The 13805-nt window shown below is 40.5% G+C and overlaps 1 protein-coding gene across 1 annotated transcript in view; it reads left to right on the forward strand.

The window, feature by feature from the left end:
* NID1 (nidogen 1) overlaps positions 1-7925 on the forward strand; it is a 48299-nt gene extending 40374 nt beyond the window's left edge. The window contains exons 17-20 of the mRNA XM_065835918.2: positions 1289-1446; positions 2824-2947; positions 4105-4217; positions 6072-7925. Of these exons, the coding sequence (XP_065691990.2) occupies positions 1289-1446; positions 2824-2947; positions 4105-4217; positions 6072-6193 (517 nt within the window). The 3' untranslated portion in view covers positions 6194-7925. The remainder of the gene's footprint in view (positions 1-1288; positions 1447-2823; positions 2948-4104; positions 4218-6071) is intronic.
* Positions 7926-13805: the final 5880 nt, after the last annotated feature.

Below are 13805 nucleotides of genomic sequence, written 5' to 3' on the forward strand. Positions count from 1 at the left end.
TCAAAATACTCAAAAGTGCAGAATCACAGAATGTTAGGGATTGGAAGGGACCTCAAAAGATCAGCTAGTCCAATCCCCCTGCTGGAGCAGGAACACAGAGATGAGGCTACACAGGAAGCAAATAGTCTTTCTTTTCCTTCTTGAATTGCTGGGAAGCTCTACTAAATGATTGCTTAATTGAAATAATAGGCATTTGGAATGGTCATAGGTGAGAATTCATTAATGAATGAAAGTACTATATTGCTCAGGGAGAGTTCTTTGGAAGATGTGTCCTCCTTCCAGATGTTTGCAAACAAGGTTTGTAGTGAGAAAAGAATGCATGTGATTAATGAAAATTTGAATGATGCAAAATTAAATGAAAAAGTAAGGGTATTGACTTCTCTAATGTCTTTAACATAATAGTGAGATGAAAACAGCTGTGGATGTACATCTCTAGTGTGAGATAAGGGGAGAGGCACAGCCATAATCAGATTGAGGAGAAACCTCTGTTCTGTGAGGAATCCCACGGATGGAATCAGGGGTGGGAGCCCAGGGCACCGGATTCAGGTCAAGCAGCACAGACTTCTGTCTCCTAGTAGATTTTGTGTGTGTGTGTGCATGTGCATTAAGGAGTAAACAACAAAAGTGCTTGCCTTGAAGGGCCACGTAAATTCTCAGCCACAGAAAGTGCATCCAAGGAAAAACACACCACTGACAAGTGACCATTAATAATAAAGCATCAGTGAATTAGCGGTCCTCTCTGGGCTTCTCCCTTGACCATAAACTACGCTGATTCCGTTGTATGTTTCATATTTTGTGCACTGAAAAGCAAAATGTAGCTTTGAATGAATCCTACAAATGGATGCCAAAGGCTTTTGCTGCTTAGCTTGAGCAGGCATGATGGGTGGTGAGGAGGAGAGCTGTAGACATACAATTTGAATGGTCCTCAGAACTGTTGAAACAGAGGTCTTTTTGCTTGGTATCTTGCACAGAACCTAAACAATGTAGAGAAAGCATTTCTTCTCACATGTGTAAGCTCTTTTTGTTTTTAATGGAAGTATAACATTTACTACATCTTTACTGTATTTTTGTTACTTCTATGTCAAAGCACAATGTGATATTTATTTATTTAAATTATTTAGAATAATAGAATTGTTTAGGTTGGAAAATACTTTTAAGATCACTGAGTCCAACCGTTAAGATTTAGGAGGTGTGTGTGTTACTCTTGTGTCCTTAGCATTTTCCTTAATTACGACAATCTTTTGAGATCAGTCACTGTCTTAATTCTTGCCTTTTTCTTCCTCTTAAGAAATTTGTACTGGACTGACTGGAACAGAGAAGCTCCTAAAATTGAAACCTCATACATGGATGGCACAAACAGAAGAATTCTTGTTAAAGATGATCTTGGGTTACCAAATGGGCTGACATTTGATCCTTATTCCTCCATGCTGTGCTGGGTAGATGCAGGTAAAGAGACGCTACAATCTTTCTTCATAATAGTAGCAGAGTAAGTATGTCCAATCCTGAAATTATGCACAGCCAATTAACGTTTATAGCTCTTTGGGCTGCATCTTAGATTTAATGCCGTTCTTTATTAGCTTTAATAATCTCTCCATTTATTTGGTGTTACTATGACTGTAGCATTCACATGAGACTGTATGCAAGCTGAGATTTCAATTCTGATCACAAAACTTTCTGGGAATGCAACAGGTGTCTCGTATGTGGCTGTCTCTTTAGATAGAGCTTAGGCCTTTGTAGAAGTAGTGAGTCTAAGACCAGAAAAAAACATGAATTCCTCTAATCTGGCTCTACAGAATGTCATCCTGGCACTATTGTTCTAAGGCCTGTAACCTTAGGCAAAGTTTGGCTTATATTTGATGGAAGCAAGTCTTGAAAAAGCAGTTCCTGCTACATTTAAAAATCAAGACATGAATGTTCTACCACCGCCCTATTGTTAGTGTTGTGCTAGTGTCTTACCCAGTAAAGAAAAAACACTGTGCTTTTAATTCTCATTTGAATTTTTTTTTTCATCTTGCTGTCCTTCTCCCTGTAGACTCCGTCAGAGATCTCCTCCTGTGGAGGTGCTTTTACACTTCAAGTCACCTTTCAAGTTTTTAATAAACTAAAAAGATCGAGCACTGTTTTTTTTTTTTACTGTAAGACACTTTCTCCAACTTTTAAATATATCTCCTTGTGCTTTCTTTTCTTTTTCTCTCTTCCTCTCTTGTTCTTGCATTTTTCTCTTTTCCTTTTTCCTTAATTTTGGAACCCAGTACTTAAGAGAAACCTGGAGGTGTTTACACTCATTGGCAGTGTTCCCAATGTGTGTAGTAGTTTTACAGTGAGACCTTTTTGCACCCGTATCTACCTCTACAAGTCAGATGTTCTTCCTGCAGTCTTGCCTTCATGGCCAAAACCCAGCAAGGATTTTGGGAATGTGCTTACCAAACTAAGTTCACAAAAATGCCTTCCAGAGGAGGTGGAACTGGTTAGTGGTTGAAGAATCCCTCCAGAATCGAGGAGATGTTCTGTCACCTTCCACACCAGCCTGAGGTGCTGGTCACTGTAGCATGAATATCAGCTTGTGAGCAATGGCCATAGCTGCACTAGACACGTGTGTTCCTGTAAGTTAGGTGCTGACTAGCATTAGCACCAAAGTACTTTTCCATCCCATCTTTGACAGGCGCAGAGATGTGGATGGAGGATGGCTTTGGCTAAGCAGCATACTGCAAGACTTCCAGGAATTTTTGCACTGTTCATGCTTGCATGCTTACGCTTGGCCTTCATCCCTCATGAGAGCTCTCTTGCCCTGGTTCAAAGGCTAAATTGTTTTGCTACACCCAGGTACCAAGAGGCTGGAGTGCATGAACCCTAATCAGCTTGGTCGACGAAAGATTGTTGAAGGAATTCAGTATCCTTTTAGTGTTACAAGCTATGGGAAGAATTTATACTACACAGACTGGAGAAGGTATGTTATCTGCTAAGGAAATAATGGAGTGCTTTAATCTGTTCTTCTCCCTGGTAGAAACTGAAGTATACACTGCATTTCTGACCTCTCACACAGTCCTGTTTGTTTGCTCTCCTGGCAGTAGCTGATGCAGGGTGGAGTGGATCTGTAGATTTGACCTATTGATGTTGCCAGTTAACTGAGTTTTCACTTTCAGCATAGTGATTTGTCCTCTAAGAAAATGCTTTTAGCGCTGAACATTTTTGGGAAAGGAGTGAGAGCTGACATGTTTCCCTTGTGATTGTTCTTGCTGCATTGTAGAGAGCAGAAATGAATCACTTATGGCTTTTTATGCCTTTTATTATCTAAACATTTAACCAGAAATAAGAAAAGCAACAATTTTACTGTCTTGATTACACTTTCTGTGTTGCAAATTATCTAAAATATTGACATACGATCAAGACTTTAGAGTTCAAACTGTATTTTTCAGAAAAAAAAATCTAGTCCATGCATTTTTAAATATTTATTTTTCCTTGATGTACATGGTTGTGTGGGCTCTATCTTCAAACTCTTGCACAAATGACTGCATCAGCTACAGCAGGAAGAGCTATTTATGTATGTAAGGATTTCCAAGCTAGAACCTAACAGCTGGGAAATGCTATTCTAGAATAGGCTTGCATAAATGGGAAACACTGTGTTACAGGTCTAGCAGTTGAGTGCTCTTTTATTTTTAAAAAGAAAAGATGACTTATGACTAGCTGTACTCCTTCCACATACCAGGCTCCACCTGAAATATAGCATTGTCCATAATCATTATGCATAATAGCCGCAATGTCAGCTATACCACAGAAAATGTCAGAGAGACAGAATATGGAAAATGTGTCAAAAGTAACAGATGCCTTCCTGTAGAGCGACATTGTCCTGTCTTGGAAGTACCTTTAAAATTAGTAAGAAGGCTCCCTGCTAAATTTCTTAGCTACCTAGAATGAGGGCTATGACATATTGGAATTGTCCAGGAAAGATGAAGTCTTGGAGTATTTTGCTTCTGGCATTACTTCGTAATTGTAAAAAAAGAAGCAGCTTCAGATTTATTCACCTGTGTTTGTTTGTTTTGCTTTATTTTCCGTTGTACTTCCACCTTCCTCTCACTTCTGTGTGTTCTCTTCTGCGTATGGCAGGGATGCTGTTGTAGCAGTGGATCGTACAATTTCAATAGAAAACGATAACTTCCAGCCTCACAAGCGCTCCCGTCTCTATGGAATCACGACAGCCTTTGCTCAATGCCCAGGAGGTAATCCAGATGTGATTCTCAAGTTTTTACAGCTGTGTAGCACCTTAGCATATAAATGAACTTAGTAGCAGCTCCAATTGACAGGCTGCCAACCAATCTAGGTAGTGAAGAACTGGTTAGTGCTTAGATTTCCATTTACAAAGAAACTGAAAGCCACCTAGTGTTGGAGCAATAAAGGACTCAGCACTCCGATTCAATGTGAATCACGCAAAGCCATTTATTACAGAAACAAGTCTCCTTATATACGCATTCTCTAATCACACATCCACGCTCCAAGCATGGATTCGCTAAATGAATATCACGGGCAGTCAGTCCACACGCTGGAGCCCCACCGATGATAGGTCCAACAACTCACGCCATGCTGAGGCCCTGTTAATGAAGGAATGCCCCTCTTTCTCACAGCAGATTCTGTTCTCAGCTTCTCAAAGTGGCCTTGAGATTCCTTTGGACCTGACTAATTCAACAACATATCTCCTTCTAACGAAACCCCTCCACAACCTAGTTTGTTTTTTTTTTAAAGCAGTTGTTCCAGTTGCCATATGAAACCAGAATAGGGAGGGAAGAAGGTGTCTGTTCTATCGGTTATGAAAGGACAAGTGTATGATCAAGATGAGGATCTGACATGGCAAAAGCTGCTGTGTTGTCATTGTCTAAATTGAATACTATATTCATGGCTATGACTTTATTTACTTATTTTTTAAAACTACAGGAATACCATGTTCTTCCAGATGACCTTAATGAGATCCAGTGTTTTTTTTTAAAAAAGGGAATGTTCAGAAAACAGCAGGTGATAAGAGTGGCTGGGCTGGTCTTTCTGCTCAGTTGAATATTAAGTTTTTTGGACGTGTTATTGAAAAGCCCCTTGTGAAGCTTAGAAGAGAGGAAGCTGATAGACTGAAATAACGATTTCTTCTTTGGGAAGCCATGTCACTGTTCAGTTATGTTGTTCTTAGCAAATCACAGTTAGAGAAGAGTTCACTTTTTATTATTGCAACATGGCAGAAATTATAGGAGATGTGGGTTTTTTACTTAGACCTAAAAAAACCCTAAGATAGTTTCTCTTCAGATCATTCAATATATATATAGTAAAAAACCTAATTTAATTTAGTTTAAGGCTTGATTCAGAGCTTAAAAATGCATATAAATGTCATAATTAAGAAAATAGTTGTGTGGTTATTACTGGTTAATTCATGGTTCTGTTTTGGTAGACAGAGTAAAACAAAACAACATTGTGTGCTCTGAGTAAATGCTTGTGTTTATAATATTCAGAGCCTGGCTATCATTTCTTTCTCATCCTATATCTGATTCAAGTGTTTTTCTGAGACAGATGCCTTTCCCCTCAGATCTACTGCTTCTGGCACTGTCTTCTCTTTCTTTTCCCCCTTTAATATTAATATGCTCCTCCTCACTCACCCATTTGTTTTGATTTCCATGGGTCATTCCTCCACGTTTTTGTAGTGTGTGGTATTCAGGGATGATGTTCTGTAGCATTTTGACATTGTCCCCACGTTGCACTCTCTGTATTTCTGCACTCACTGTCTCTTCGATTCTAAGGTCTGTGACCACTTGGACAGTTTATGATGGACGTTTCAGGAACAGCCCAGTTTTCTTGTGTTGCCTCTCCTGCTCTGTCCCAATATCTCAATCTTCGAGGTGAATATCAGAAGCTGGCACAAGGATATGTTGACTCTTATCTCCCCAAAGCATAATTTTCTTTAACTCTCCATCTCATTATGGCTTGTTTCTTTAATGTAGTCATGAATTCTGCACTTCTTTTGTATGTATGTGTTTTGGATTTTATTGTGGTTTTGCTTTTGTTTTTCTCTAACATTTTCCATCTCTGTTCTTTTTCAGGACACAACTACTGTACAGTGAATAATGGCGGTTGTACTCACCTCTGCTTGGCTACCCCCGGAGGCCGTTCTTGCCGCTGCCCTGACAACACAGTTGGAGTGGATTGTATAGAAACAAACTGAACATTAAAATAAGCTTTAGAGCAGCAGACAGCTTTTGGAAATGTGCTGTAAACAATTCACTCCTATCAACACAATCAGGCCCTAAAGATAAGCGCTCCGTGTTGGTGACAGCAAGCCACGATGCGCACATGCAGGCACACACAATGGCAGTGACTGTTTTATAGCAGTTAGGCAAGACAGAGCTGCCCAGGTTGGGTCCAACTGCATCTTGTTTCTTGTAATGTTACCTCCTTGCTTTTAAAGGTAAATGTGGAGGCCTTAGTTGCACCTGTGCTGGGCTAGCAGGACATGTCTCTTGGTAAAATTAAAGTAACAAATATCGAACAAAGAGAATGGCACAACTCAAATCCTGAGTTTGGGTTGTACCGTAGAGTGTGCAGCAGTTATCTGCACACTTAGCCAATCATTTATGTGCCTGGGCCATAACTCTAGCTGAGAAGAAACCAGGGGTCCCAAAGATGAATAGATGTGGGTGGGAACACCCAGTAATATCACAGATTTCATGCCTAACTACATTCCTTCCCACTACCAGTCTTTCCACTTCCAGAACTTGAATCTCAACTTTTGACTCTTGTACTATGGAAATACTTTATCCATGTGCTGTGAGGCTAGTTCTCACCCAGCTCATGTGATCCTTTCCCACAGCACATGATTCTGTACAGATAATCAGCACTCCTTAGTGGATGGATTTGAAGGTTTTGGTGGATTTTAAGAGATGTATTTTTCTTGTGTCTGAGGTGGATTCCTGAGTTGTTTCCTAAAATCCACTAAACAAAACTTTAGATATAGACCTCAGTTGATGATAGTTCATCAAAGAATGGATGTTGATTCATTTGGAGGCATCTGATTTTACGGATACATATGGTAACACTTGTCTCCTGAGACCTTTTAAAATAATATTTCTGTGTTTGATTCTATAAGCCTGAAAGTGGTCTTTAAATTCTATCTTAGCAATCTTTCTTCTTTAGCAGACCATGCCATTCCTTTTTATAGATGATGAGAAACAATGGCAGTTAAAAATCTGATGTCCAGAAAGGTCACCTGCGTCTTGGTGCTTAAAAGACATCGTGATGTCCCATTTGTGTGCCAGTGTTCAGTAACAGCAAAAAAAAAGTATGCTGAAAATCAAAGCAAAGTTGATATTTTCATCATCACCAATAAGTTTGGGGCTGGGAGGGAAGATAAAAATGTATGTTCTCATGTTAAATTAGCTGTACAAATCTGGGAGTGAAGTTTGGCTTCCACACAGTGTGTTAGGAACGAAGCGTACCCACAAGCCAGCCTGCAGCAGCAGAACAAAATGGGGCTCGTGAGGCTTCTGCCAGAGCACATTTCACAAAGTTACCATCAGAGCAGTAAGCTATTATAACATCCCTATTTCCTCACTCCCTCTTCAGACACAACAGTAACAGTTTTAAACAGAGCCAATTCTGAGTCTTAGCTGTGTGATATGTTCCTCTTTAATTCTATATTTATCGTAAAATAACAAAGCATATAAACATTTTAAATATTTTTTGTATAACTTTTTATAACTTTTAATTCATTTTATTCATACACTTAATCAGGTATGTCTCACTGTAAATATCAAAAATGTGCTCAAATGAAGGTGCTTGATAACTCTTTCTCCAGAATTATTCACTTATCTGGTGAAATATTAAAGTTTACACTCTGTACAGGTATCTACAGTACAGTAAATAAAATTTTTTTGTTTTTATTTTCTATAAAAAAGAAAGTCACGCCTACAGAAGGAAGTGATATATGGTGTCTCAAATCTCTTCCTGTTGATTTCTGGGTTTTAGCTAACTCTCATATCTAGTGATGGTACTTCTAAGGTGCAATGCTTTTGGGGAAAAACTGCTGTTTGGGCTTTTGTATTTTGAAATGAGTAGGATACTTTTATTCAAAACAAATACGTGAAAGCACTTAAAGAACATACAGCTTCTTCTGTTTTGACATGGAATTTTTACTGGTTGTTAACTCTTGTTTAGCTGTGTCAAGTACGCATAATTGAGCTATACCATACTTCAGACTTCTCCGTTAGTGGAAATATAGGGCAGGGACAGGATTAAATGGGGGACAGAATTTATCCCTCTGCTCAAAGACGCCCTGGTGCTGAGTTTGTAGGTGACAGGGTGCTCTGCTGCCTGGTGCCACAGCTCTGTGTGTGGCTGCACGTGTGCTGTGGCTGCAGGGCAAGTTGCAAACTGAGTGAAGCTGTTGGAGGTGGGAATGCTGAGATTTAAACTCCTCAACTTTTACAGCTGCAGCATGTCAGTGCCTCGGGGGGTGGCAAAAGGCCTCTGACGGTGTGAAGATGGACAGCTGGAGAAGAGCATGTGAGCCATTGGAAAGTGGGCAGTGGGGCAGCAAGGAGAGCTACTGAAATCTAAGGGGTGGTGTGTGGAGTTACAGGAGGAGATTGGTGTTGATCCATGCTGGGAACTACATGTGGAACTGGAGGCAATTTGGCCTTTAGTTTGTTCTTTACTGTATGCTTTGATTTTTATTTTTTTAAATTCTGATCCTTTAAAACTGATGATTTATGCTTTATACTTGGACAAACACAATATTCCTCTTTGTGCATTGTGACAATTACTAATCTACTAATCCCCAGTCAGCTAATTCAGTGCTAATCAATAAGCAGTGATGAAGATGTCAAGGAAAATAGACCTCAGCAGAAGTTCTAGTATTAATGAGTGAACTTCTATATAGCCTGTAGGACAAAGAGGTAAACGATATTACCATGAACTGAGTTCTTGGACTGAGTGACTCTCTGTTAACTCTGGTATCACATCTGAGAGTAGCTAGCACTAGATCGGGGGAAGCTTCAGCAGATATGTGCCAGCACTGTAGATGTGGCAGTTCACACAACTTCAAAGAAACCTTCAGCATTTGATTACCTAAAGATGAGGAAGTGTTTAAAAGCTCCAACATCATGTTTTGTTTCCCAACAAATTGTTGTTGCTGGCTTCAGCTGTTGTAGCTCTGTGTCAGAGAGCAGCAAGGGTAAAGCTGTACCCTTTGGGAAAGGAGACCAGGTACTGAGCATGACAAGGCCAGCAGAAGCAGTGGCTTCACCAGCAGGGGATCAGTCCCGCTGTACCCCAAGTGAGGCAGACAGTGCTGATGAGGGTAGCCAGGGTCAGACCACCCAGCAAATCTGTTCTGACTGGGTATGTCCAAAGTTTGAAAGTTGAGTTGGGATCAAGATCAGGTCTGGACACAGTGACTAGGATCACTGATTCCCAGGCAATTCAAGAGTGGTGAAACAGGCCTGCAGTCAAGCTGAGAAGTTGTCCAGGGCCTGTATTAATGGGGTGCATGGCTGTGGCACAGCTCAGGCAAGGACCAGAGGGAGAGCCTCAGTTTTAAAGCAGCCTTGAAGGGAAAGATGGCTGCCCTCACTGGAGCCTCCCAGCAGAGCTGTTTGAGGAAGAGCCTCTGCTAAAGTTCCTTCAAGTTTTCTTCATACCTTCTATTGACTGACTGGCCTTGAACAGCCAGCTAAGCTGCTAGTGGTGGGAGTGCTCTGGTTCCTGACACTCTGGAATTCTTTATTCCTACAGATGTTTGCTTCCTCATTGAGTCTTGCTAAATCTTTGGCTTCTAAAATGATCTGTGCTGTTCCTTATTTTAATCACAGCTTGGTCAGGAATCTCATCCTCTGATAAGATTTGCCTTTATCTATTTCAGGGTGTCTGTCTTGTGCCTATCATATTTTTTCAGTTAAATGTTCACAAGTGTTGTGAATTATAAAAATGTGAATTTATTGTTTCCTTCTTCTAACACTAGGGAGTTGATGCTGTCTTTTTATAACACAGGTTCTTCTCATGCTGACCTGGGTCTAATTCATCTATCCGATCCTTTTCCTGACTTGTTTGTTAGTATCTGACTGTTGTAGTCTTGCTCAGGAGCAAGAACATTGAGATACATTTTTACATTGTGTTTTGGGTTAAAAAGGTAATGGAAATGGGGAGATGTTTTATTTCATTATTCATATATTTTTTAGTTGTTGTAATAGGCTGGTCCTGGTAGTAATGCCAGTGTCTGGTGCTGTGGTTGTTGAAGAAAAGACTCAATGCAACTACAGTTCACCTTTTTTGCTACCAAAAAAAATAGTAGATTCCCAGGTTTTCCAGGAAAGGAGAACAATTGCTTCAACGGTTAAACAATAGACAAAATACCACTTAGATTTATTCAGAGGTAAGTTAAATGTTTTCTTAAATGCTTCCATACATATCTTCAAGCACACAAAAATGTTTCATGTTAAGACCATTAGTGATGTTTATCAATGATGTAATAAATTGCAAAAAAGTGAAATCTGCTGATAGGAGTACTGGATTCCCAATGACTTAATGGGGTGGTTCAGCCACCTTTTCATCTGAAGGGTGTTTGAAAAACCCAACTTTACTCAATTTTTAACCTGTAAAGAACTCTCATGGTGAAAATCTAGTGTGGTTTGCTGCAACGCAGAGTCCTGTCCAGTGTTGTTCCCAGTTGGCAAACTGCTTACTCTGCAGTTGTCCAGTTGCACAGTTTTGTCACAACATATTAGATTTTTAATTTACAGGCTTATAATTAAGAATGACAGATGATTACTAGAGGATAATGACCCCTCAATGGCAGTGTCACAATGCATCAGTTTAACCTATGGTTAAATGCGAACTGGTTTTTGTGTAGTATTTCATAGTGTATTGCTTGGAGATCTTGCTGGGGAAAAAAACAACAAAAAACCCAAAAAACAACAAAACCAAACAAACAGGTTGTGAACATGTGTGGCTATAGAGACTACAGTTGTGAGAAGCCCCCTGCTTGGCCTGGGTGTAAGAACTATTAATACATATTACCTCCGAACCCAAGTTCCCAGCTGTGGATCTGGCAGCAGTTTGTTCATTAAGTGATTGAATCACCCCCTTTGTTTGAATTCTACTCCACTTGAAATCTCTCCTTCTAAATAAGTTTAGGACAGCATGTCAGTAAAATAGCTGAAAGATGAACATTGTGTTCTGCAAATGTATATGTTGATGACACTGGAGCTTTGCTTGACTAACAAAAGGCTCAGCAGCCAGCGGAATGCAGTGAGTGGGCTTCCCTGCTGCTTTGTGGAAAGAAGATGGGGCTGCAGTAACTTAATGCTCTTCTTTTGTTTCCAGAAGGATTCTTGAGTTGGTGAATGAATGGAGACAGACTGCCATTCCCACAAGTAGTCAGAGTGGTGTATTTCAGCCTTTTGCTTCTGTGTCTTAAGTATTCACCAGAGTACCTCCAGTGTGTGGCGATGCTGCTCACTCTGGGCAGGCAGCATTTCCTACCCGATGGGGTGTCCTGCCTGGTCCAAGGCCTTCAAGCTGGGGGAAGGGGCCTGCTGTGCAGGTGTTGCTGGGGCATACCAAATCGCATCTGTGGATCTGCTCCAATAACTTGTACAGCAGCATTGGAGATGGCAGTGGAAATCTCCCCGGGAGCTGAGTGTAGGCTTATGGAGAAGGGAATTGTGCTGGAAAGCAACTGAAGAGGAAAAAGATGGCTGCAGATGCAGATGTGTGTGAAGTTTGGGAGGTGGGGGGAGTAATTAGCATGGTGGTTGTAGAAATGTTCTTTTTGGGGGTAAGGTAAGGGAGACTGAGGTGCAGAGTTACTGAGTTATAGTGGATTTTGGAAACCCTTCCAGTCTCTTTTCACTAGAACCAGAATATCCCACTGAACATAGCACTCTCTTCAGGCATTGTGGGATAAACTGTGGGAGCCCAGATCCAATTCTATTTGATGACAAAACCCAAGAGCGTGAGGTTTTTGTTCTTCCCACCGCTCTTCCATGCTTTATGCAGGTAAGAGACCTAAGCAGATAAGCCAGAAGAGAATAATAACACAGCCCATCCAGCTTCCTACCAGAAAGAGGGCATGCTGCCGAGGATGGCTTCCCTCATTCCTGAGGAAGCCCCAGGTACCCTGGTGAGCCACTGCTGGCATTTCATGGCACAGCTGCTCTCCCAAGTTGATACTATCCGGATTCTGATCCCCACCTGCATCACCTCTTCGGGACTAGATACTCTGGCTATGACTTGCTGTGCACATCAACTGTACACCGAGTGTGTGACAGGGGTCTCCTTAATAATAAACAGGAGCAAAGCACCAGTCTGCTATTAAACTGCTAAACCTATCCAGCAGATTGAATCCAAAGGTCCCTGATGACACATTTGTAAGCATGAGATTTTTTTTCCCCTTGCATTGTATTTACAGGCAGTCTTAGTGGTTATTAACCTTCAAGCAGATGTATCTCATGTATTTTTAAGTGATTGTACTGTAATTAATGATTTATCTCAGCAGCCTGTTGGCCTTTCAACCATACCCAAATGGGGAAATGGCAAACCACGCAGCTAATTTCATTCTTTTCCAGACAGAATATCCTCCTAGGCTCTTGACTGCCAAGTGACAATGCAACCATGACACTGATTTCTTCAGAACAGTGGAAGACTGATCTGGTGCAATCAGTTTCTGTGCTTATAAGCCTTTTAACTCAACTGTCACGCTGATGTGCCACATTGGCATTTTTGGCTGACCTAAACTTGCAGAACCAATGGGTTTTGTTTGACAGTTGTTTCAGCCTAAATCCTGGCATGACTACCAGATGCTCTACTGTGTTACACCCATCTAATAAGTCAGAACATGAAGTCTGATATGGCCTCTGTGTCAATTATGTAAAATGTATTTGGTGCTGGGCCAAAAAAACCCTGGCATGATGTATCTTCTGCAGGTAGATGTGTCCATGCTTTGTCATGGCAGGAGCAACTTTCAGCAGTGACAGATGGCGTTGGTCTTCATATGCTTTACCCTAGGTGTATGTGACCTACGCTCCTCTATGTGGTATATTTTACTGACTAATTTTGTGAATTTCAGAATCTCGCCATGTTTTTAATGTTAGCCATTGATTGAGAGAGAAGAGGAAATTGTTTCTCTCAGGGGAGGTCCTGCCAAAGGTTTATGTGTTCCCTGTGAAAGCTCAGTCCTCACTGGGTGTTCCCTGGCATCCAGACTTTTCAAGTACAAGTTGACAGTACTCGTATTTATTTGATAATTTCTTAGTTCTGGCTGCTAGACTGGCTGCCTGTGAGAAATGACGTGAGGGTGTGAAAATCTCTGTAAACTATACATTTGTTCTGATACAGTATTTTATTACTAGTGGAGCAAGAAAATTTAGCTCATTTTTGTTCTCCAGTGCTGTGACAAATTTATGTTCCTGCAGTTATGCAATTTTAATAATTTTCATTTTCAGCTTGATTTTTACTTGAATGAAGAATCAAAAAGGGAGGAGGAGCATGCTCTTATATTAAAAAAAAACTACTTAAGACATTGTTTTAATGAGTAACAAATGTACAGTGGCTAAGGAACACACAATAAGAGTTTGGTCACAGATTTTTATCAAGAACAATGTTTTCTCTTAAAGTCTCAGCTCTTAGACACATGGCCTTGACTCTGAAAGGCAAATAAAAAGACAAACACACATGATAGTATTTTTTTCCCAAATTTATGTTAACTATATGTCGTCTTAGAAAATTCACACAGAAATTTGGATTGAAGAAACCTTTGGAGTGTGTCAAGTCCAATGCTCAAA

Source organism: Patagioenas fasciata, chromosome 3, assembly GCF_037038585.1.
Source record: "Patagioenas fasciata isolate bPatFas1 chromosome 3, bPatFas1.hap1, whole genome shotgun sequence".
NCBI lineage: Eukaryota > Metazoa > Chordata > Aves > Columbiformes > Columbidae > Patagioenas > Patagioenas fasciata.